Raw genomic sequence first — 26,030 nt, forward strand, 5'->3', positions numbered from 1 at the left:
GTACGCGTGGATATAAAATTGACACGCAAATTAACATTCAATTCAATAAAATGAACATAATAACGTGCAGCATAGAACTTCAAGTATTGAAGGTAGAGATTTGTTCATCACTTCATTAGCTTCTTATTGCTTCTATTATAAAAAATGATAACATGAGTATTGAATGGAATTCAAGAGTGAAGCTACGATGTTTTGTAAACATATATGTATAATATAAATGAAATAGTTTATTCTTTCTTTTGCTAAAAAATGTTAGAAAAAAATCGAAGGCATCGCCCAAACCTAGAATCTAGTTAATTATTGGGACGTAATCTTAGCCAAGATCTGCTCATAATATAACAATATGGAGGTAGTAATATAATAAATGCGTCAAGTTGCTCAGACTCGGGTACCCACGTTCGACACGGGTACGTGCTCAAGTGTCCGACTCGGCTATTTTTTGGAATTTTTTCTATTATAGCCCAAAACAAAGTGTCCAAGTGTCCTACTCATGTCTGAGTGTCGAGGATCGACACGGATACTTAAGGTGAAATGAAGAGTCCAAGCAATATACATGTAACTTATGAAGGTTCGTGGTAATGTTGCATGATCATCAGTTCATATGTGATTTGCTGTCACCCCTTTCTGCATCACTGCATGGTTGAAAGATCCTAGTAAACTAGTTCTGGTCTTGTTTTTGGTAACTGTCCCTATTGGTTTTAACTGAAAGAAGAAGAATTCTCAATCCACACAAAGGTTTTTTTGGGTGTATTAGAGACTAATTAATTGGAATGAAGTGCCATAAAGATGCCAAGACTATGGAAGATTCTATACAATATGTAATGTGTATGTGGCTGACGAGAAAAGTCTTTAAAAATAGGGGGATATGAAAAAATTATGCTGGTAAACCTAAAAAGAAGAATAATAAAGGTTCTAAATATGATTGAAACTTAATTGACACTTTGATTAATTTCAACTTACTTTTACTAATTAAGGTTCTAAATCAGATTATAGGCTCACTATTCAATAACTCAAGTTAGGAATGATAGAGTATAGAACATTAAAACTATTTTTAGGACTTCAATCATCGGTTTAAACTTTTGGTTGAGTTGGTAATTTGACATGGTATCAAATTAAACAAATTAGCTTAAAAAATTATTAATAAAAAGGGAACGGGGAAAATATAAACTTCTATTTTAGTTCATATTAATTTTAAAGTTATGATTGCAAAATAAATTAATAAAGACCAATAGCCAAGGCTACACGCATGTACATGTAGAAGATTTAGAGCATTTGTATGATTTGATTCATGTTATGTTTGTCTAAGTCGCTTGATGATAAAGATGTCGCTCGTGACTTAAACAAAGTAGGATATAGAGGCTTTTACTTTGGAGCGTCGGTATGGTATTAGAGCATACACACAGATTTGGCAAGAAGTTTACAAGTGACGAAAAAGAGGAAACCTGGGCATCGAGATTCGAGTGTCCGATCCTACATGGAGCGTGCGCTTCTGAGTGGAACGTAAGCTCCGGTTCGTCAACTCTTCAATTTTCGCGAAGTGATGCTTGTTGCCTTGAGCGGTAATTGTTCTTTTGACGATATCCTTGTGCGTTGTATGACTCTATATATATGAGACTTCCCTTACATTGTTTTATGGTTAGAAAACTTATTTCACAACAAAAGCACAAAGCAAATTCATCATCACAAATCTTCATCACTTGTTTTTTCTTAATTGACATTGTTCTTTGTGAGCAATAACATTGTTGTCTTTCTTCGTTGCATCTCAAGAGAGGACTCGGTGCAACCCACGTTCAAGTATAAGGTCGGGATATGATGAGTGATATTTATATCACTCTAAACCTCTTATTTATCCCTATATTTAACCTTTATTTTGTATTTCACCCTCTTTTATTTGTTTGTTTTGCTTAAAATGCACCTTTTTTGTTTTACTAGTTCTTTTTAGATATGTCTTTGTTTTACTTTTCAAGTTACTTTTTACATTATTTTCTTGATTCTTTATAGGTCCAATTAAAACATACTTTTAATTTCATCTATAAAAGCCAAAGAAATGCACAAATGTGGAGTAAACCATGAATGATGAAGGGACGGAGGCAAATGGAAGTTGAAGAAGCAAGGTTCAAAAGATGGTCCACTTTGAACGACCATATCTTCCATTCTACAAATCATTTTTCAGTGATTCAAATTGGAGAGTAAAATTTGGCTCGTTATCTTTCCAACGATAGGTCACATGCTTGATTTGCATTAAAAACGAGAAAGTTATGGTCATTTGAAGTTGAGCTATTTGTGCAGTTTTCTTAGGAGCGCCCGCTCCCTTTTTCAAAGGAGCGCCCGCTCTTTGTTTTTGGAGCTCCCGCTCCCAAGTCGCTCTCTGGTCACTCCAACTTTCTGTTTTGCCCAGTTACCATAGGAGCGCCCGCTCTTATTTATAAAGGAGTGCCCGCTCCTTTCAAATTTTCCGGATAGCTCTGTTTTTTTTCGCGACTCTTTAATGATGTAATAATTGGACCTATAAATAGGAATCTTCCCTATTCATGAAGGGGGACCTAATTTTAAAGGGGGATTAGCCTCCATTAGTCTTAGATTAGGATTTTAAGTGAGAGAAATCTCAAAACCTAGAGAGAGAAAAGGGAGAAAACTCAAAGAGAGGTTGAAGATTGGATTCAAGGGTGACACTTGTATTGGAACTTTCAACCATTCATCAATGAGCATTTCTTACTCTATCTCCTCTTTTATTGTTTTATTTAATTGTTTTTCTTAGATTAGTTGTTCATGATTAGTTTAATTATTTATGATTTATTTTATTTTAGTTTAATGTTAGATTAATGATTATTAGCATGTTATTAAAGTTTAATTTCTCTAAAGTCCTCATTTTTGTATTTATGAAGTAGTTTGTTGGTTAGGGTTTGGGTGAAAACCCAACCATGATTGAATTGGGCATTTGAAATTGGATTTAGAGATTTGTGTGATTAAATTATTGTTTGTTTAGCTCTTCTAATCTATGTTGCATTCTCTTTGATCACTTGAATGTCGTATTAGATGGAGTTGATTGATTTAGGTTGGCATGAGAGTGTGACCTATTAATTTCTATTATTGACTTGGGTTACCTTGAACCTCGGGATATGTTAGTAATGGATGAGAGTCCTTATTTGATGTCTTTGAGGATTTCTCCGCCTATGAGAGTAGGATGGGAGTTGTGTGTTGGGTCAATAGCAAATTCAAGTAGTGTTCATGTATTATCTCTATGTTTGATATTCTTATGCCTATTTCATGATTAGTTGGTGTTTAATCCCATCTCCTAACTTTATTTATCTTTGATATTTAGCTTTTTCGTAGTTCTTAGTTGGTTATTGACAATTTCCGACTTGATTCCGGCCTAGCTTATTGTTTTATCAATACATTTTGGTGTTCCTTAGTCCCTGTGGATTTCGACCCTTACTTATCACTTTACCTAGTTTAGTGATTTAGTTAGGTTTTGTTTGATTTTAGGAGGCTAGTAACGACCTAGTTTTTCCTATGTCAGGATACTTCTTTTGGAAAAGTGATTACACGCCTAGAAGATTCACAATCATCGTGTTCATCTTTGTGATCCTTGTTACTAGTATTCTCCTCTAACAATTTCCAGAGCGATTCATAACACACAAGTTTTCGGGCTAAATAGCGATACATGACACTTGATGTAGAACTTTGGCAAAGTCCTAATGAATCTACAATTATGAAATATTGAAATTTATAACGGGAAAAAATATACCGATTCTTAGTCCTTTGGACTATTAGCAGAAAAAATTACTTACAAGTCTACATCACAGTCAATCAAATACAATATTGCATTCTTCTCTTGATGTGAATTGCTTAGAAAATTCTCTTCTACACACCTTCATTCATGGAACAAGTTAAGAAACCAAGCATTATATAAACCATCTTTCACATAAACATGGCTTGAAAAATTAGCAACAAATCAACCATCTTTCACATAAACAAGCCAACATGCATACACTTAGCTGTTTGAACAACATTGTCATAGTTTTTCTAGTATCCTCACTAATCTTACCATCACCAAATAAACTAGTTTCAGTTGAAGCTAGAAACTTAGTTTCATCCAACGGTGTGTTCAAGGTGAACTTAATTCACCGTGATTCACCACTTTCTCCTTACTACAACTCTTCCTTAACACTGCGAGAGCACGTAAAGAGAGCACCCTTAGGCTCAATCTCTCATAGCCATAACATTCACCTCTCCTCTGCATATTATGACACAAATCAAGATGATGGAAAATTATCAGCTTTGGTCTCAAAAGGTGGGGAGTATCTCATAACAATTTCTTTTGGTACACCACCAGTTGAATTTTCGGCCACTGCAGATACCAGGAGTAACCTTATATGGATCCCATGTTCATTGTGTGACACAAACACTTGCCTTCCACAAGTTTCGAACCCCGAAATCTTCCATGCAGCCACTTCTTCCACCTTTAATATAATCCCTTGCTCTTCTCCGAATTGCAACTATCAAGATATTGCAACAGGTTGCACCCAAACATCATCGTCGTGTGTTTACCAGGCTCGCTATGGAGGTGGAACACAAAGTACTGGTGTCCTAGCCACCGAAACCATTAGCTTTCCCTCTCCTGACTCTACCTCAAAGACTCTTCAATCCTCAATATTCGGGTGTGGGTTGAGTCAACAAGGCCCGCAAAATATCCTTTTGAATGGAATAGTTGGACTTGGGACAGGCTCAGAATCATTGATCTCGCAAATTGGTTCAAATATCAACTACAAATTCTCCTACTGCTTGGCTCCCCTGTCTTCCGGGGTGACTAGCAAGCTAACATTTGGAGCTGATGTAACCGGCCCTGGAGTCGTGTCTAGTCCTTTCGAAGCTGGTGTATCTCCAACTTATTACACCCTTTCCCTCGCGGCCATTAGTGTTGGGGATCAGGATAATTCAGTCCAAGTTCCGGTTGGGCTAGAGGTGATCATTGATTCTGGTACCACTTATACTCTTCTACCATCTAACATCTATCAAAGTGTTAAGTCTGCTTTGCAAAATGCTATTGCACTTAGCCCGGTTGACAACCCTATCGAAACTTTAGACCTTTGTTATGATACTATACAGTAATCAGGTTCTGGTGCGCAGTTTAATCCTCCTGATGTGGTGTTCCATTTTAAAGGGGCTGATGTTGTGTTAAAGACAATCAATACATTTAGAGACATTGGGAATGGTGTGAGTTGTTTGGCAATGGTAGCTACAAGTAGTACTCTTTATATCTTTGGGAATATTGCTCAAATTAACTTCGAGATTGGGTATGATTTACAAGCAAAGATGATTTCCTTTGCTCCAACAGACTGTACTAGCCACTAGCTACTCGAATATATAGTAGAGATCTCTACAGCTAGCTATATTTTTTTTTGATTCATATGATCCACGAAGGCAGTACTCTACAACTAGCTATATGATGTATACTGAACTTGATTATATATCTTCTTGTGTTAGTCTACGCAAAGTTTTCATTAATAATTTGCTAGTGCTAAATAAATTGTAATGAGTTCTAGCTATATGAAGAAGCTCCACAAGCACATACATTGATTTGTATTATGTCTTGATTGATGGGATTTTGTGCTAGCCATAAGTTATTAGTAGTTTAAAGTTGCGTGGTAGTCGATCCCTCCATGCATCCCATGATTTATGCTCCAAAGAGAATGTTACCGTCGAAGGGCCAAAAGACTTTTCACCATACATATTCACACTTATATGAAATACTTCCTCTGTTTCCAAATACTTGACACATTTCTACGGACGCGCTTGCCAACACATAACTTTAATGATTAATATCTCTAATTCCATACTTGTAAAAATACGCTTAGATCCAGCTCTATCCAACCTTTTCTGGTTCATTCAACATTCCCCACTTGTCCAACTGTTGCTGAGCAATTTTTGGATATCAAACGTACCTCCCTAGAAGGTAATTTTGATGTGGCCGATTTCCCCTCTTTTGCAATTAGTTTCACCACATCACCCACTGCTCTAGCTAATTGTCCATCCTTTCCATGTTTTAAAAAATTGATATAAGGATGCCTTTACGTTCATTTCGAGGCAATTTTGGGTTTAACGAGAAATGAATATATGGGTGTTTAGAAGCTTTTCGAGGCAAACGCAAATGGTGCCAAGCACCCGAAAAAATTTACAAGTCATGTCGGCACTCCTAGGAACGTTTCAGAAGAAAAATATGATCGGGCCTAGAGAAGTCCAAAATTACCCCAAAAACAGCCAAAATTAAAGGTTATAATACACGCTTTTGGACTTTCCCGGGCCCGAGCTCCAGACACCACGGGATGCCTCCTAGGGACATGGAACGTCATTGGAAAGGAGTTTTATCGCTTAGAACGAATATATGGATGCCTTTACATTCATTTTGAGGCAATTCTGAGTTTCACGAGCTAGAAATGAACAAATGGGGTGTTTAGAGGTTTTTTAAGGCAACGCAAAAGGATTAAAGAACCCGAGCAATGTTACAGGTCATGTCGGCACTCCTAAGAACATTTCGGGAGAAAAATATGACCGGACCCAGAGAAGTCCAAAAATGCCTCAAAAACAGCCAAAATCGAAGGTTATAATACACGCTTTCGGACTTTCCCGGGGCCCGAGCTGCGAACGCCATGGGGTGCCTCCTAGGGACATGGAAGGTCATTGGAAAGGAGTCCTATGGCTTAGAACGAATATATGAATGCCTTTACGTTCATTTCGAGTCAATTTTAGGTTTCACGAGAAATGAATAAATGGGTTTTTAGAAGCATTTCAAGGCAACACAATGGTGCCAAGCACCCGGAAAAATTTACAAGTCATGCCGGCACCTAGAAATGTTTCGGACGAAAAATATGACCGGACCCGGAGAAGTCCAAAAATGCCCCAAAAACAGCCAAAATTGAGTTATAATACATGCTTTTGGACTTTCCCGGGGACCGAGCTCCAGACGCCATGGGATACCTCCTAGGGACACAACGTCATTGAAAATGAGTCTTATCGCTTGGAACGAATATATGGATGCCTTTACATTCATTTCGAGACAATTTTAGATTTCACGAGAAATGAATAAATGGGTTTTTAGAAGCATTTCAAGGCAACGCAATGGTGCCAAGCACCCGGAAAAATTTACAAGTCATGCCGGCACCTAGGAATGTTTCGGACGAAAAATATGACCGGGCCCAGAGAAGTCCAAAAATTCCCCAAAAACAGCCAAAATTGAAGGTTATAATACACGCTTTCGGACTTTCCTGAGGCTCGAGCTCCGGACGTCACAAGATGCCTCCTAAGCACATGGGAGGTCATTAGAAATGAGTCATGTGGCTTGGAAAGAATATATGAATGTCTTTACGTTCATTTTGAGACAATTTTGGGTTTCACGAGAAATGAATAAATGGGTATTTAGAAGCTTTTCGAGGCAACGCAAATGGTGCCAAGCACCTGAAAATATTTACAAGTCATGTCGGCACTCCTAGGAACGATTTGGGAGAAAATATGACTGGGCCCGGAGAAATCTCAAAATGCCCCAAAAACAGTCAAAATTGAAGGTTATAAACTGTGTGAGTGAGAGAGAGACTGTGTGTCCATCTCTTAGCTAGTACCTTTTTCTTTTGCTACAATTTATATCATTTTAGATATGGTATTGAGTGATAATAATATGTATTGATCGATGAATTCTGTTACCATGATCATTGACAAGAGACTGTCGTTACCAAAGTATCTATAATTTCATTACTATTGCCACCATTTACTATCAGTTCGTGGTAATATAATAAATGCATTGAAGAGACGATGCTACAGAAAAACACGTACCTTCTGAAGGGTCGTGGTAATGTTGCATGATCAATCTGTTATCTGTTCATATGTGATTTGCTCTCACCCCTTTCTGCATCACTGCATGGTTGAAAGATCCTAGTAAACTAGTACTGGTCTAAGTGGTCTTGTTTTTGGTAACTGTCCCTAGAAGAATTCTCAATCCACACAAAGGTTTTTTTGGGTGTATTAGAGACTAATTAATTGGAATGAAGTGCCATAAAGATGCCAAGACTAGTTAAGATTCTAAACAATATGTAATGTATGTGGCCGACTAGAAAAGTCTTTAAATATAGGTGGATATAAAACAATTATGCTGGTAAACCCAAAAAGAAAAGACTAATAAAGGTTCTAAATATGATTGAAATTTAATTGACACTTTTATTAATTTCAACTTATGTTTACCAAAAAGAAGACTAATAAAGGTTCTAAATATGATTGAAATTTAATTGACACTTTTATTAATTTCAACTTATGTTTACTAATTAAGGTTCTAAATGAGAATATATATAGGCTTTACTAGCTGTTGAAATAAACCTTGAATTATTCGCGCTATAATTAACCAAACATGAGTTCTTGTAGCCCGGTCAACAAATTAGGGTCCAGGAGTGAAACTCCCCGGTGGGGGCGTAGGGGCAACAACCCTCAAGTATTCGGTGTATGTAGTTTAGTAAACTGATTGTGTTTTTGTTTTGAGTTTAATTAGGCCCATTTATTTAGGTTAATTATATATTCCTTATAATTAATTTTTGTCTTCAAATTCTATAATCTGTACTCTCTCCACTAAAAATAATAAAACGTTTCTCCTATGCTTGTGGATGTAATTAACACATTATATTGTTAGTGATAAACCATATTAATTCTTCTATCCATTGTTCTTTAATATCTTCGTTGATTTATTACGTTCGTTATAACACCAACTAATAACTCAAGTTAGGACTTTAGGAGTGACAAAGTATAGAATATTAAAACTATTCTTAAGGCTTTAATTATTAGCTTAATCTTTTTATTCAGTTGGTAATTTGACATGGTATCAAATTAAACAAATTAACTTAAGAAATTATAATAAAAGCAAGACGAGCAAAATATAAAATTCTATTTTAGTTCATATTAGTTTTAAAATTATGATTGGAAAATAAATGAATAGAGATCAATAGCCAAGGCTACATTTGTTTTTTTTTAAAGAAATTGGTAAGAAGAATTCCTTTGGGCTACCGTCGCACAAGGTCCCCACCCAGAGGCTCATTACAAGCCAGACACCCCTCAATAGGAATTGAACCCTGGACCTTGCTAGGGAAGATGGAAAAGCTCACCACTTGAGCCAACCCCAATAGCCAAGGTACATGCATGTTCCAGAGAATAGCAATACATGATACTTGCTGTAGAACTTTGGCAAAAACCTAATGAATCTACAATTATGAAATATTAAAATTAAAATTTATAGCTGAAAAGAAAGATACAAATTCTTAGTCCTTTGGACTATTAGCAGAAAAATTACTTACAAGTCTTCATCATAGTCAATCAAAAATAATATTGCATTCTTCCCTTCATGTCAATTACTTAGAAAATTCTCCTCTGCACACCTTTCATTCATGGAAGAAGTTAAGAAACTTACTTTCATCATACCAAAAGATATAACTATTGCTTGACAATGATCATTAAACCATGCATTATATAAACCTACAACATGGCTTGAAAAATTAGCAACAAATCAAACCATACATCTTTCACATAAACAAGCCAACATGCATGCACTTAGCTGTTTTAACAACATTGTCATAGTTTTTCTAGTATCCTCACTAATCTTACCATCACCTAATAAACTATTTTCAGTTGAAGCTAGAAACTTAGTTTCATGCAATGGTGTGTTCAAGGTGAATCTAATTCACCGTGATTCACCACTTTCTCCTTACTACAACTCTTCCTTAACACCGCGAGAGCGCGTAAAGAGAGCACCCCTAGGCTCAATCTCCCGTGGCCATACCAATGATGTGAAATTATCAGCTTTAATTTCAAATGGTGGGGATTACCTCATACAATTTTCGCTTGGTACGCCTCAAGTCGAATTCATAGCTGCTGCTGATACTGGTAGTGACCTTATATGGATTCAATGTTCACCCTGTGATACTTGCCTCTCAACAGCATCTCAATCATTTGATCCTACACAATCTTCCACCTATAATGTAATCCCCTGCACTTCTTCTAGTTGTAATAACTATATAGATCTTACAACTGGTTGTGCTAAAAGTAGCAATATGGACTACTCATCGCTGTGTGTTTACTATTCTTCCTATGGAGATGGAACACAAAGTCTAGGCATCTTAGCCACGGAAACTATTAGCCTTCCTACTTCTGACGCTACATCAAAGAGCCTTCCTTCCTCAGTTTTTGGGTGTGGCTTCGACAACAAAGGCCGAATTGGGTACCAAGGGGAAGGGGTTGTCGGGCTTGGACAAGGCCCTGCTTCTTTGATTTCGCAACTAGGTTCAAATATCAACTACAAGTTCTCCTACTGCTTGGCTCCCCTGTCTTCCGGGGTGACTAGCAAGCTAACCTTTGGAGCTGATGTAACCAGCTCTGCAGTAGTGTCTACTCCTTTCACAACTGCAAATGATAATACGTTTTACTACCTATCCCTCAATGGTATTACTGTTGGAGATCAGGATAATTCAGTCCAAGTTCCCACAAAACTCAACATGATCATCGACTCTGGTACCACTTATACTTATCTACCATCCAACATCTATGAAAGTGTTAAGTCTAGTTTGGAAACTGCTATTGAGCTTACCCCTGTAGAGAGCCCTGTCGAATCTTTAGACCTTTGTTATGATACTATACAATTAGCAAGTTCAGGTGCGCAGTTTAACCCTCCTGATATGGTGTTCCATTTTCAAGGGGCTGATGTTGTGTTAAAGGCACTCAACACCTTCAGGGATGTGGGAGATGGTGTGAGTTGTTTGGCAATTGTAGCTAATAATGATCAACCTTATATCTTTGGGAATATTGCTCAAGTTAACTTTGAAGTTGGGTATGATTTACAAGCAAAGCAAGTTTCGTTTGCTCCAGCAGATTGCACCAACTTTTAGTGTTTGGATCATTTGGAGTTGTAAAATAACTCTACAAGGTAGAATTTGAGCAATATCAACTATTGAATAATAAATCAATGACTCATATATTCTGTTTCCAAAATTCCCTCTATTTTATCTCATCAAAATCCGTCCCTAAATCTTTTCCTTCCACTAATATGAGCCATTGATTTTAAAATATATGGCTCAGATACAACTCTACCTTGTAGAATTTCACTAAAACTCTAGAGAATCCAGACTCCAACTATTAAGAGTCACTCATCTTTTTCCATATTGTAATATCAGTACTAATACTATCCGTGTAACCATGAATCATGATTGATGTGCGGTTTTGAAAACCTAGCTTGTAGGCTTCTCCATCTTTCACTACCTCTACTTTAAATATGTAACTGTTGGAACCCAAGGGAACACTCAAGAAGGGGGGGTTGAATTGAGTGGTGAAATCTAATCGTTTTTCGCAAAAATCCTTTTGTGGCTCAGTGCGTGGCACTGAGTCGAACGCTCGTAAATCGCTGATTTGAGTTTTTGCGAATAATAAACTTAAAAGATATTAGATTTGACACAAGATATAACGTGGTTCAATCTTACCTCTGAGATCTACGTCCACAAGAAACAAAAACTCATTTATCTCTTTGAATCCTAAAATATCAAACTCTTGATACAATACGATTCCCCTCACTACTAACCCTAGTAATGACTCCCAACACTTAACTCTAAGTGTTGACACTCTCTATAATGTAAAAGTTACAAGAAAAGAACGATCCTCAATGATGTGCTTCTTAGTCAAGCAAATAGAGGACAATTACAATTGTGAAATAGTAACTTAAATCTGACTCGCTCAGTGCTATGCTCAGTGCCGGAGGAAACAGTTTTCAGCTCTTAATATTTTCGGTTTTTGTCTCTGAAAACTTGAGTTATGACAATAAATTATAAACCCTTTTATAGTACATGGTGTGGACGAAAATCCTTCAAATATATTTATCTTTTACTCCTTAATTTAAGGGACAAAAATTTCCTTTTTAGAAAAACAAACTTTATCCTTTTTCATCTTTATCTTTAATTCTAAAAAGATAAGTTTTCCTTAAATCAATGTTTATCTTATATTTTGAATAACCAATAGATTTTCTTTTTATCTCAAACTCTTTTATTATCTTCAATTCTTTTATCCAAAAGCAATTTTCGAAAATCTTATTCTTTATAAAAACTGTTTTACACTTTTTTATGAAAACACGTTTTACTTAAAAATTCTTTTACAAAAGCGTTTTTATTTTTATAAAACACGTTTTCTGTTTTTATAAATTCATTTTGCATAAAATCTGTTTTACGTTATAAAATTCTTTTACAAAATAGAAAACTGTTTTTATAAATTCCTTTTTATTAAATCTGTTTTACGTTATAAAATTCTTTTATAAAATATTTTATCAAAACACGTTTTTTAAAACTTTGTTTTTATCAAACACAATTTTTATTAAAATCTTTTTCCAAAATTCGTTTTTATCAAATTCTTTTAGAAACTCGTTTTATAAAATCTTTTTCTAAAAACTCGTTTTCCTTAATCCTTTTTATTTCTGATTTCGAAAACCTATTTCCCTTTTTATAGATAATTAATTTCAATAATTATTATTTACTTTTAACTCCAAGAAAATAATAATTATACTAACTTTATATTTCTATATTTAGCACATAGCATATCACTAAGTTAGAGCATATTACATTTTAATCCAAAGTAACTATTCTAAGGAACATATAAACTTGACTTCAATCTTGATTCTTCTTTTCTTCAAAGTCTTCATTTATTAATTTCTTTCTTCATGCATCTGTTGCAACTGTTACATACTTTACACTAAATATATTATATTAATTTTCATCATCAAAACATAATATGTGCATAAAACATAACATGTACATGCACAACAATTCCCCCTTTTTGATGATGACAAACCATAAATATAATATTGTTAGATAATCAATTGTTCCCCCTCAAAGTATGCATCATTAATCACATTAGGGAAAGTAACATAATATCATTCACATACATACGTTTTCACAAGTAACTTGGTAACCGAGATAATTTCATTCAATAGTCTAAGTATTATACCCTCTTCCCCCTTTTGACATTATCAAAAAGGATAGCATCAACATGTTTAGCAAGTCAAAGTGAGATATAGTCAGTAAAATAATTCAAGTAGCTAAGCAATAAATACTAAGGATGCTGGTGCTATGTCATAATCCAACTCACAATCCGAAGTCATTAAGCAAAAATAATCCAACTCACAATCCGAATTTATGAAGCAAGAAATAATCATGAAGGATCATGGTTAAAAGCTAAGAATGTAAGATGGAGATAGGTAATGCAAGCTTAAAGATTTGAAAGGGCAATTGGCTCAACAAGTGCTTAAACCCTTTTATGTTCAACTTTCGCAAATAAACATCATAAGACTTTCTTCACTGTGGCACTGTGTGTGCCACTGTGCCACTGAACAATCTATTTCCTTTCAAATATAACTAATCTTCAGATATACTGGAATCCAAAATAATGATTTTCAAACCTTTGATAATATTTTTTCCATCTAGAAATTGAACTCTAAGATTTATCTAACACAAGTGTCTTACTCTTCTTTTCTTCTCTCTCTCTTTTTTTTTTTTTTTTTTTTTTTTTTTAAGAGAGTCAGACCATACAATATTACTAGAGTCAATCAATAAGATATCAAAGGTGAAATAAGTTAATTCGAACCTCATTTTCTTCTAGATACATCTCATGGCACTGTGCCCCGCACAGTATGAAACAGTACTTTCATTCTTTCAAGCATTAGTGTTTCTTCCAACCTTTTCATGTTCCCCCTTAACTAATGCGTCTTCTTCTTTCACCATCTTATCAATATGTTATGCTCCATATACCATGAATCAAGATTAAAAGCACTTGTTGAACTTTGGATGAATGTGTGAAGAAAAGAAGGATAATAAAGGGAAATGAAGATAAGGTGGGATATATGAAAAAAAATGATGAGGCACAAATGTCAATTCATGAATAGAAAATCAGAATATTGGGCTAAAGATCAAGCTTGCTATAGGAAAAGAATTTGCATTTCATAGCTCAAAAATTCGGCAACTTAGGATCATATAGCTTATTAGTTCGGCAACTTAGGATCATGACATTAGGACAGCATCATTAGACCATTACGAGTCCTTTTATATCAAGTGGACCTTTACTCACAAAGCTTCACCAAGACATGCATCAATAACACTCTAATTAACATATTCAAAGGAGGACAATAGGCATAATATTCAACTAATTTCCAGAAATTAATCCCAAAACCACGAGTTATCTTGTAAAAGGTTCATGCATGACATTCAACATAATTACCTTGATCACATAATTACTTTTCAAACCACTTACCACCATCACATTCTCTATGGAGTGTGTTAAAGATTTGCCGACATTTCAAATACCAATTTATCCTTTTTTATTAGTGCCAAATATAACACACCTCCATGGTAGGCTACTAGTGAGAGGAATTGAGATTTATCACTAGTCATATGTCTTGAGCAGCCTTTGTCAAGATACTATAGGCTGCTTCCTCTCACATTTGCCTGCAAAAGAATCACTTGTTAGTTTTAGGAACCCAGATTTGTTTGGGTCCCTTTTTCTTACGCTGAGCATCAAGTATGTCTTTCCTAACCCAGATTTGAGTAACATGTTTGAATTCTTTGCAATTCGATTTTTCTTTTTGTTGCAGTCGTCAATTAGATGACCATTATTCCACAAAAATTGCAAATTAGATATTCAGGAAGGCCCACGTATTTTCTCTTTCGAAAGTCTCTTTCGAAGGTTCTGGCACTGAGCCTGGCACTGGGTTGCTGGTCAGTATATCCTAATCCAGTTTTGTTCATGTTGTTTGTGGTGCAAGTTAAGTAATTTAGAGCATTCATCCCATTAGTCCATTTTTCGTGCATCTTTCGAGCAATAGAAAGTTGTGATTCCAAAAATTCAACTGAGGTATTTAAATCACTACTTCTTTTTCGGGAAGTCTCTAAGTCTCTTTTAACTTTATCCAACTCTTCTCTTATCTTTGCATCACTAGGCAGCATTAGTGGAACAATTCTAGATTGTTGTCTTGAGTTCTTAAGATCATTCAACTCGTGATTTAATTTTTCAATTTGTTCCTCAAGACTAGATTTTTCAGCTTCGAACTCAGTGACTGGCACTGAGCTATTTACGAGATTATCAACTAGAGTCTTTTCGTGTTTAGTGTGTTTATCTCTATGTCTTTCTCGTCAATCCTTTTCATCAGAGTTTTTTTTCTTAAGTAATTCCTTATATTCTGTTTCTAATCCAATTTTTAGCCTGTCAAATTTTTTATTTCCCTTTTCATGTTATCAAAATTATCATTCATGTTTTGACAATCATCAATTACGTTTTCAAGCAATATGACAAGCTTACTTTTGGAAAGAAGATGAATTGAAGGTTTTAAAGAAGTTAGACTTACCTCACTGTCTTCTTCCTCTTCAAGAGGGTTCGAACTTTTAGCCATCAAGCATAGATGTGAGTCGTCATGGCTCAGTGCCGTCTTCAGAGTTTCTGTACAGCATTCAGACATAATTTTGCTTCGTGGCTCTGAGCCGGCACTGATCCTCGTCAGAATCCGAGTCTCCCCAGACTGCCGCAATCATAGCTTTCTTGTACTCTTTCTTCGACTGCTCTCGTTTTTCTTAGGCTTTTCTTCATCCACAGAGGGCATTCTTTAATCCTGTGATCAACTCACCACACTTGAAACAACCAGAGTTAGTAGCACTTTTCTTAGGGTTAGAAGTAGTGCCTTTACCTTTTCCACTTCTCCTGAAGTTGTTGCTCCTGTTCTCTTTTAAGAAATTTTGAAACTTTCTAGTTAGAGACGCTACTTCTTCATCACTTACTATCATCCGTTTCTACTTCAGTTTTTAAGGCCAACCCTTTATTCTTTGGTTCATTTGATTTAGGATCTAAAACAAGTTCATGGTCATTAAAGAACCAATTAGTTGTTCTAGTGAGAGTTTTGATTGATCTTTAGCCTCTTGAATAGCAGTGATTTTGGGAAGCCATTTATTAGTCAAACTTCTTAACACTTTTCTAACTAAATCTTCAGAAGAATAGATTTTTCCTAAGGATCTTAGTTCATTAGTTATTAGTGTGAATCTGGTAAACATATCTTTAATAGATTCATCCTTATTCATTGTGAACAGTTCATATTGTTGGACTAGTAAATCTATCCTAGACTGTTTTACCTCGTTTGTACCTTCATGGGCCAATTCCAATGTGTCCCAAATTTCCTTAGCAGTGGTGCACGCAGAGATTCTTGAATATTCATCAGGTCCAATTCCAGATTGGAGAATACTCATAGCTTTGAAATTCTTTTCTGCCTTTCCGTAGTCAACACAGTTGTACTCATCTTCTTCCTTGTCAATCAGGTTTCCTTCATCATCTTTGTTTTGAATAGGAAGAGGTCCAGTCTTTATGATTCTCCAGCATTGAAAGTCAGAACCTTGAATGTAGATCCTCATCCTAGTCTTCCACCATCCATAATCTTTCCCGTTGAAAATTGGACACTTGGAATACTTGTCGCGAAAGTCGTCTTGTGTGTTCATTATTTCTATTCTCTAGATGTGAGTCTTACGAGAATAGCCTGCTCTGATACCACTTGTTGGAACCCAAGGGAACACTCAAGAAGGGGGGGGGTTGAATTGAGTGGTGAAATCTAATCGTTTTTCGCAAAAATCCTTTTGTAGTGCTCAGTGCTGCACTGAGTCGAACACTCGAAAATGCTAATTTGAGTTTTTGCGAATAATAAACTTAAAAGATATTAGATTTGACACAAGATATAACGTGGTTCAATCTCACCTCTGAGATCTACGTCCACAAGAAACAAAAACTCTTTATTTCTTTGAATCCTAAAATATCAAACTCTTGATACAATACGATTCCCCTCACTACTAACCCTAGTAATGACTCCCAACACTAAACTCTAAGTGTTAACACTCTCTATAATGTAAAAGTTACAAGAAAAGAACGATCCTCAATGATGTGCTTCTTAGTCAAGCAAATAGAGGACAATTACAATTGTGAAATAGTAACTTAAATCTGACTCGCTCAATGCTATGCTCAGTGCCGGAGGAAACAGTTTTCAGCTCTTAATATTTTCGGTTTTTGTCTCTGAAAACTTGAGTTATGACAATAAATTATAAATCCTTTTATAGTACATGGTGTGGACGAAAATCCTTCAAAATATATTTATCTTTTACTCCTTAATTTAAGGGACAAAAATTTCCTTTTTAGAAAAACAAACTTTATCCTTTTTCATCTTTATCTTTAATTCTAAAAAGATAAGTTTTCCTTAAATCAATGTTTATCTTATATTTTGAATAACCAATAGATTTTTCTTTTATCTCAAACTCTTTTATTATCTTCAATTCTTTTTATCCAAAAGCAATTTTCGAAAATCTTATTCTTTATAAAAAACTGTTTTACACTTTTTTTATGAAAACACGTTTTACTTAAAAATTCTTTTACAAAAGCGTTTTTATTTTTATAAAACACGTTTTCTGTTTTTATAAATTCATTTTGCATAAAATCTGTTTTACGCTATAAAATTCTTTTACAAAATAGAAAACTGTTTTTATAAATTCCTTTTTATTAAAAATCTGTTTTACGTTATAAAATTCTTTTATAAAAATATTTTATCAAAACACGTTTTTTAAAACTTTGTTTTATCAAAACACAATTTTTATTAAAATCTTTTTCCAAAATTCGTTTTTATCAAATTCTTTTGAAACTCGGTTTTATAAAATCTTTTTCTAAAAATCGTTTTCCTTAATCCTTTTTATTTCTGATTTCGAAAACCTATTTCCCTTTTTATAGATATATAATTTCAATATAATTATTTACTTTCTTAACTCCAAGAAAATAATAATTATACTAACTTTATATTTGTATATTTAGCACATAGCATATCACTAAGTTAGAGCATATTACATTTTAATCCAAAGTAACTATTCTAAGGAACATATAAACTTGACTTCAATCTTGATTCTTCTTTTCTTCAAAGTCTTCATTTATTAATTTCTTTCTTCATGCATCTGTTGCAACTGTTACATACTTTCACACTAAAATATATTATATTAATTTTCATCATCAAAACATAATATGTGCATAAAACATAACATGTACATGCACAACAGTAACGTTTTTTACAATTTAAAGATGTGGTATATTGAGTGATATAATTATATATGTTGATGAATTCTATTACCAATTTACCATGGCTTATCGAGTGATATTATTATATATGTTGATGTATTTTATTACGATGGCTATTGACAAGAAATTGTATTTACCAAAGTGCTTATATATTTATTACTAGCGGTTGCAAAACGAGTTTTTCTTACTATTTGGTTACAAATGAGTTGTTCGCTGATAATAGTACTTGTTTAATTTGTTCTTTTTATATGACTGTATAATTTTTCTCATGAATTATCCACAAGTATATCGGTTTGCTTAGGATTCTAATAGTTCATGAACTATAAATGTTGAAACCATATTAATACAGATTAGGGAAGAAAACATGATACTCAATTATAGATTTCAATGAAGTTGCAACGCGTTTTGTAGCTCCCCAAGGTAACACAACTATCTCAATAATACAAACTGAAAACGAAGATTGGAATCATTGTAAGACTACTCACATCTCACTACTAACCAAGGAGAATATGGATAGGGTTTTATGTGTTTTTCTATGAAAAATACTCATGTAAATTTGACGGAAAGTATTTATATGGAAACAAGAAAAAGAAAATAAAATAAAAGTAATTGAGAAATCGCGTCAAATCAGTCTCGTCAAAATCAGACCAAACACGAACATGTCACGTGTCACATATGATGCAGACGTGTCCGGACCCACCGTTTTTATTATGCAAATATTTTTGCTTCAGGTACTGCTCTGATTGTATAGGTCAACATGAGCTTGTCAAAAACGATGTGGGTATGTCAGAATCGATATGGTCGTGTCATAATAGATTTCCAAACAAAGATTGAATTTTCCGAAGCATTACTTAATGTCTATTGCGATTTCCAATACAAAACCACAACATTTGTTATAGAATTAGCTGGTTTGGTACAGAATTAGGAGCAACATAGTTTCATAGAATTATATGCATATTTGCTTGAATTGATTGAGTAGCATCATTTATCAAAAACGCCAATTCCAGAAAGAATGTTCTTGTTACGAGTATGGAATTGGCTGTTTCAACTCAACATACTTTTCCAAGCGTAGGCCATTCCTACAACAAAGCTCAAAGAAATGACCAAAAACAGCGACTTATTATAGTATGCGTCAACTTCATTTCGTCGCTTCTTCTCTTTTCACATGGATTGTCAATTATATACAGCTTTATGTTGGGGTTGTAGATATTATTATACTGACTTGCTATTTTTTTAGGGGTCCCCACTCCCCCACTGGGGAACCATGGCAAGACGATGAAGGACTCTATCATATTGAAACCTCTTGCAGGTTAATCCAGTTTGGGTTCGTAGGCAGACTCTTTGAAAGTGTGGGGATGGTAAGGGAAACCTTTCTTTCAAAGTTCCTCTAGTGGGGATCGAACCCCCGACCTTGAGTTTAATGAAATTTAAATTAGTTCAGTTCATATAGATTCGGAAAATTACAAATGAAAAGAACGCAACCTTAGTTACCTAATTGCTAATGATAGAGTATAGATCTATTCATGGGGCCTCAACCATCAGCTTAGCTAGAAAATAGGAAACTAACTAACCAAAAGGCAAGATTACAGGGAGATTACAACAATATTAGTTACACAAAATATGGGAATATTGACATATTCTATCACACCCCCGCAGTTGAAGCGGGATTAGGGAGGACGCTGAGACTGGACCGGAATTCTTCAAAAAGTGGGCGTGGAAGGCCCTTTGTAAAGATATCAGCGTACTGAAACCGGGAGGGAACATGGAGGACCCGAACAAGGCCTTGGGTAACCTTTTCCCGTACAAAGTGAATGTCCATCTCGATATGTTTTGTGCGCTGATGTTGAACGGGGTTACCAGACAGATAGACGGCACTGACATTGTCACAATATACTAGAGTAGCACGACGCACGGGACAATGTAATTCCAAGAGAAGGTTGCGAAGCCAGCAGGTTTCGGCAACAACATTTGCTACACCACGGTATTCAGATTCTGCACTGGAGCGAGATAGTGTAGCCTGGCGCTTGGAGGACCAGGAGATGAGATTATCACCAAGAAATACACAGTAACCCGAAGTAGAGCGACGGGTGTCGGGGCACCCACCCCAATCAGCATCAGTGTAGGAGACCAGTCTAGAGGAGGGACTGGAGTAAAGATGAAGACCCAAGTGTAGAGTGCCCTGAACGTATCGGAGAATGCGTTTAAGGGCATGAAAATGTGATTCCCGTGGGTCATGCATGAAGAGACAAATCTGGTTGACAGCATAGGCAAGATCAGGTCTGGTGAAAGTGAGGTACTGGAGAGCACCGGCCAAACTGCGATATAGCGTAGGATCAGCAACAGAAGGGCCAGAGGAGGCGCTGAGTTTGGCCTTAGTATCAACGGGAGTAGCAGAGGGCTTGCAGGAGGACATGTTAGCACGGGCCAGGATTTCCTCGGCGTACTTTCGTTGTGAGAGAAATAAGCCACCTGCATATTTAGTAACAGCAATGCCAAGAAAATAGCTCAAAGGACCCAAATCAGTCATAGCAAACTCAGCACTGAGATGAGACATAATAGTGGTACGCAGAGTGTCTGAGGAAGCAGTCAAGATGATATCATCCACATATAACAATAAATAAGCAATGTCAGAGCCATGATGATAGATAAAGAGTGAGTGATCAGACTGGCTATGCTGAAACCCGAAAGATGACAGATAGGTGGCAAACCGCTGATACCAAGCTCGAGGAGCTTGTTTGAGGCCATAGAGAGATTTTCGGAGACGACATACATAGTCTGGATTAGTGCGATCCCGAAAACCAGGCGGTTGGTGCATGTAAACTGTTTCCTGAAGGTGGCCATGAAGGAAAGCATTTTTTAACATCAAGCTGGCGAATAGACCATGACTTACTGAGAGCCAGTGAAAGAACAGTGCGGATAGTAGCTGGTTTGACCACGGGCTGAAAGTCTCCTCGCAATCAATCCAACTTGCTGAGACCTGCCATTAGCAACAAGACGAGCTTTGTGTCGCTCAAGAGAACCATCAGATCGAAACTTATGTTTAAAAAGCCACATGCAGCGAACAATATTAACATCATGGGGACGGGGAACAAGCTCCCATGTCTCATTTTTAATTAAAGCATTAAACTCATCAGTCATGGCAACTTTCCAATTAGGGTCATGGAGAGCAAGGAGGGGGGATTTAGGGAGAGGAGAGAGACGAGGGGATGTAGTAGTGGCCGAGAGGTTGAGAGGCCGTTTTATTTTGAAGATGCCATTGCTAGCACGCGTGCGTGCATGAGAGATGGGAGGAGGAGGGGGTGGAGGAGGTGGAGGAGGTGGAGGAGGGGAGGGAGTGGGCTGGCGAGGCGGAGAGAGGGGGAGGGCGCGCGGGGCACGCTGGGCGACAGATGGGAGGAGGTGGAAGGGGGGGGAGGTGGGGCGAGAGAGGGGGATGTGGGAGATGAGGGAGATGAGGGAGTAGGAGAGAGGGTTTGGGCCGTAGGGGAAGAGATAGGTGGGTTGGGTGGGGGAGACGGGGCGGGATTATCTGGGCCGTGAGGTGGGGGGTGAGGGATAGGGGATGTGGGCTGGGCGTGAGGAATAAGAGGTGGTGGAGAGGTAGATTGGGCGAGCGGAAGGGGTGCGAGCGGAAGGTTTGTGAAGGAGTCCAAGAATGAGTAGGTGTGGGGTTTAGGGGAATGAAGGGTGGCAAAAGGATAGACTTGTTCATTGAAGGTGACATGGCGGGAGATATAGATTTTATGGGAACTAAGGTCAAGACATTTGTAGCCACGGTGGTTAGAGGGATAACCAAGGAAGACACATGGAGTGGAGCGGGCCTGGAGTTTGTTTATAGTGGTGGAGGGAAGGTGAGGGTAGCATAGGCACCCAAAGGTGCGTAGGTGAGAGTAGGAAGGGAGGCGGTGGTAAAGAGCTTGCATGGGGGATTGAAGGGAGAGACCCTTACAAGGGAGAATGTTGTGGAGGTAGGCCATTTGAAGGGCGTGAGGCCAATAAGAAGAAGGGACCGAGGCATGAAGAAGGAGAGTGCGGGTGATGTTGTTGATAGAGCGGATTTTGCGTTCCGCTTTACCATTTTGAGAGGAAGTGTATGGGCAAGAGAAACGGAAATACATGCCGTGTTGAGCACATTGTTTATGAAAGGGTAAGTTATCAAATTCACGACCATTATCACATTGAAAACTTTTAATTTTCCGTTCAAATTGAGTTTGAATGAAATCGCGAAAAGTGATAAATGTAGATAGAACTTGAGATTTGTTTTTGAGAGGGAAGGTCCATAAGAAATTGGTATAATCATCCAAAAATAAAACATAATAGCGATGACCTAAGGAACTCAAGGTAGGAGAGGTCCAAAGATCACTATGCACAATATCAAAAGGAGCAATAGTTGCATTATTAGAGGGGGAAAAGGGCAACTGAATATGTTTTCCAAGTTGACAACCATGACAAAAACAAACACCACTATCAGAAGTACAAGATATAACATTATTGGATTTTAAAGAATTAAGAATGGGGGCCCCAGGATGGCCGAGACGGTTGTGCCAAGTGGTGGTGGAGATAGCAGCAAAAGCTTGAGCAGGGGGACAGGAGAGGAGATAGGATATAAATCGCCTGTGCTATCACATCTCAGAATAATAGTCCCCGTCAGAAGGTCCTTCACATGAAAACCAAACGGATCAAATTCCACAGAAACATTATTGTCAGTGGTAAATTTGCGCATAGAAATGAGATTTTTGATAATTTGTGGGGCATGAAGCACATTTTTGAGGTTAAGGGGGGAAGATGTACTGGGAATAATAGTGTGACCATGACCATGAACAGGAATAGTATTACCATTACCAACAAGAATATTTTTACTAATGCCAGAATTAAAATAGGACGAGAGAGTACCTGAATCACCCGTCATATGAGATGTGGCACCGGTGTCCATGTACCAATTGTCATCGGGCGGAGCAAGAGTCATAGTGTGCATGGCACAATCAATATCAGTGAGCTCATAAGGCGGGGCTGGGCTCCACAGAGGCGGCATACGCCTGAACAGGTCGCGGCCCAAGGAGACCAGGCGTGGCAGGTGGTCGCGGGCTGGCCCTGGGAGAGGCTGTGGGATACGGGCAGGGGCCGGGACTCCAGGGCGGGGGGTACCCGTAGGGTGGAGGGGTCCCGTAAGCAGTACCGTAAGGAGGATAGTGTGGCCCGTAATAATATGGAGGAGGAGGCCCATACCGAGGCGGGTGAGAGAAACCCGAGTGATGTGGCTGTGCGCGGCCGCGACCTCGACCCCGTGCGCCAGTGTGCCGGCCGCTACGGCCACCACGGCCACGACCGCGAGAAGACGGCGGTTGGCTGTGCCGCGGTGGAGGAGAGGATTTTCCCGCTGAATCATCATGTGACTCGCCAAGGAGGGAGTCGGTGGAGGCTAGAAGAGCATTAGAGGATGAACAAAGCTGCTGTGACTTACGGGATTCTTCGAGTGTGAGCATGGAGCGGGCGGTGTAGAAGGCGGCAGAGGATCCCGTTGTTGGATAAGCGATGCAACGTTGTCATATGCATCGGTGAGGCCAGCGACAAGTTGTAGTACCAGGCGTTGGTCGGACACCGGAGACCCGACGCCGGCGAGCTGGTCCGAGAGCATCTTCAACCGTTGACAGTAGGCTGAAATATCTTTGAAATTTTCAAGGTGGGTGTTGGAGAATTGATTTTCGAGGTACACAGCACGCGAATGTTTGTTATCCTGGAATATGTCGCGCAGACGTTCCCACGCTTGTTGGGCCGTGGAGTCTGGTTCGAGTATAGTGAGGAGGAGATCCTCGTGGATAGTCCCATATATCCATTGAAGGACGACGGCATCAAGACGTCCCCATAGTTCAGTGTCTTTAATGGCGGGTTTTTCGGCAGGAGGTATGATGTGATGAAGCACTTGATTGGCACGGGCGGTGATTTTAAAGAGCTCGGCCCAGGAAGAGTAGTAGTTGTTGTCCATGCTTAGAATAAGGGGAAGATGTTTGATATTGAGGGAGAGGGCAGAATGATAGGCGGATTTAGAAGCTTCTGCTTCGTTGGTCATGGTGGCCGAAGAAGGTAGGGGACGAGAGGTAGGGACGGCTAGGTTGAGAGAGAAAAAAATAACCTAGGCTCTAGACGGGGAGATGAGGGAGATGAGGGAGTAGGAGAGAGGGTTTGGGCCGTAGGGGAAGAGATAGGTGGGTTGAGTTGGTCCTTTGACATGGTATCAGAGCCAGCGTGACAAAAAGGTCACGGGTTCGAATCTCATCCACCCCTCCTTTCTCAGTGGAATATTTCGCGCCAGGTATGAGGGAGGCCTGTGCTGCATCCACACTTCAAGCCCAAAGGGCTCTTGCGTGAGGGGGCGTGATAGAGTATAGATCTATTCATGGGGCCTCAACCATCAGCTTAAGCTTTTGGTTGAGTTGGTCCTTTGACAGTTCTAAAAGGAGTAGACACTACTCCAGGCCCGGTTACATCAGCTCCGAAGGTTAGCTTGCTAGTCACCTCGGAAGATAGGGGAGCCAAGCAGTAGGAGAACTTGTAGTTGATATTTGAACCAAGTTGCGAAATCAATGAAGCCGGGCCTTGGCCAAGCCCGACAATACCATCCATTTGGTCGCCTCTTTGGTCTTGGTTGTCGAACCCACACCCGAAAACTGAGGAAGGAAGACTCTTTGATGTAGCGTCAGAAGTAGGAAGGCTAATAGTTTCCATGGCTAAGATGCCACTACTTTGTGTTCCATCTCCATAGGAAGAATAGTAAACACACGGCGATGATGAGTCCATTTTGCTACTTTTAGCACAACCACTTGTAAGATCTATATAGTTATTGCAACTAGAAGAAGTGCAAGGGATTACATTATAGGTGGAAGATTTTGTAGGATCGAATGATTGAGTTTCTTTTGAGAGGCAAGTGTCACAAGGTGAACATTGGATCCATATAAGATCACTCCCAGTATCAGCAGTAGCTATGAATTCAACTGGCGGCGTACCAACCGAAATTTTTATGAGGTAATCCCCGCCATTTGGGATCAAAGCTGATAATTTAACATCATTTGAAGTATTATAGTACGATGTGGAGAGGTGAATGTTATGGCCACGAGAGATTGAGCCTAAGGGTGCATTCTTTAGGCGCTCATTTAGCGTTAATGAAGAGTTGTAATAAGGAGAAAGTAGTGAATAGCGATGAATGAGATCGAGCTTGAAGACACCATTGGAAGAAACTAAGTTTCTAGCATGGATTGATGAAAAGATTAGTGAGGATATTATTAGCAATAGTAGGAAGATGTTAGTGAAAGTAAGCATGATGTTGGGAAAGATAAGGTTGTTTTAATTTGTGGCTAATTTATCAAGAGATGTTATAGGTTTATATAATATGCATGGTTAGTGATATTTTCTATGGGGAAAATAAGGTATGAAAGTTAACTTGTGTACTTAATTAGTCAGTCAAGGTCTTTGTTTGTTTGCAAATTTAAACTTCTAGTTTTTGTGGAAGTGGTCTACACTCTACGTATGTACACAAATATCAAAGACAAAGGCGGGAACCAAATATGCATGATGCATCTTAATTCTTAGCTTCCTACTGTTGGAAGATTGTGTGCTCCATTGACGACGACTCAGAGTTTATTGTTTCGACTTTCGAGATTGTTGTGCTCTATCCATCATCAGTGGCGGATCCAGGATTTTGGATCAGGGGTAGCGTAATTTTAAATAGCATTGAATGTCAAAAAAATCAATAAGTACTAAATTTAAACTGCTTCAACATTCAAATGCAACCAAATTAAAGAGAAAATACTTTAACAAAAAAAGTTCACCATTATTCATGTGAGTTATCAAATCTGGTAGGGATTAACCTTTGGGCTGACTTAATTTCCTAA

General features: G+C 37.8%; 3 protein-coding genes across 3 annotated transcripts; 2 read left to right on the forward strand and 1 right to left on the reverse strand.

Annotated features, from left to right (window-relative positions):
* Positions 1-1,810: 1,810 nt before the first annotated feature.
* On the forward strand, positions 1,811-5,586 carry LOC104897420 (aspartic proteinase CDR1). Its single transcript, XM_057395392.1, is given in 1 exon segment — positions 1,811-5,586. A coding segment is annotated over 1 exon segment (1,371 nt). The 5' UTR covers positions 1,811-3,984; the 3' UTR covers positions 5,356-5,586.
* Positions 5,587-9,520: 3,934 nt separating this feature from the next.
* Positions 9,521-10,967, forward strand: LOC125498333 (aspartic proteinase CDR1-like). The gene has a single exon (XM_048646490.2). It carries the CDS (start codon positions 9,573-9,575, stop codon positions 10,911-10,913), a length of 1,341 nt encoding a protein of 446 aa, XP_048502447.1. The 5' UTR covers positions 9,521-9,572; the 3' UTR covers positions 10,914-10,967.
* A 12,596-nt stretch (positions 10,968-23,563) lies between these two features.
* LOC130591889 (aspartic proteinase CDR1-like) lies at positions 23,564-25,744 on the reverse strand. The gene is made up of 2 exons (XM_057395843.1): positions 24,589-25,744; positions 23,564-23,764 (listed from the first exon to the last, which is right to left on the reverse strand). Exons 1-2 carry the CDS (start codon positions 25,456-25,458, stop codon positions 23,564-23,566), a joined length of 1,071 nt encoding a protein of 356 aa, XP_057251826.1. The 5' UTR covers positions 25,459-25,744.
* Between the last annotated feature and the right edge of the window lie 286 nt (positions 25,745-26,030).

Source organism: Beta vulgaris, chromosome 6 (assembly GCF_026745355.1).
Source record: "Beta vulgaris subsp. vulgaris cultivar EL10 chromosome 6, EL10.2, whole genome shotgun sequence".
In the NCBI taxonomy this organism is placed as follows: domain Eukaryota; kingdom Viridiplantae; phylum Streptophyta; class Magnoliopsida; order Caryophyllales; family Amaranthaceae; genus Beta; species Beta vulgaris.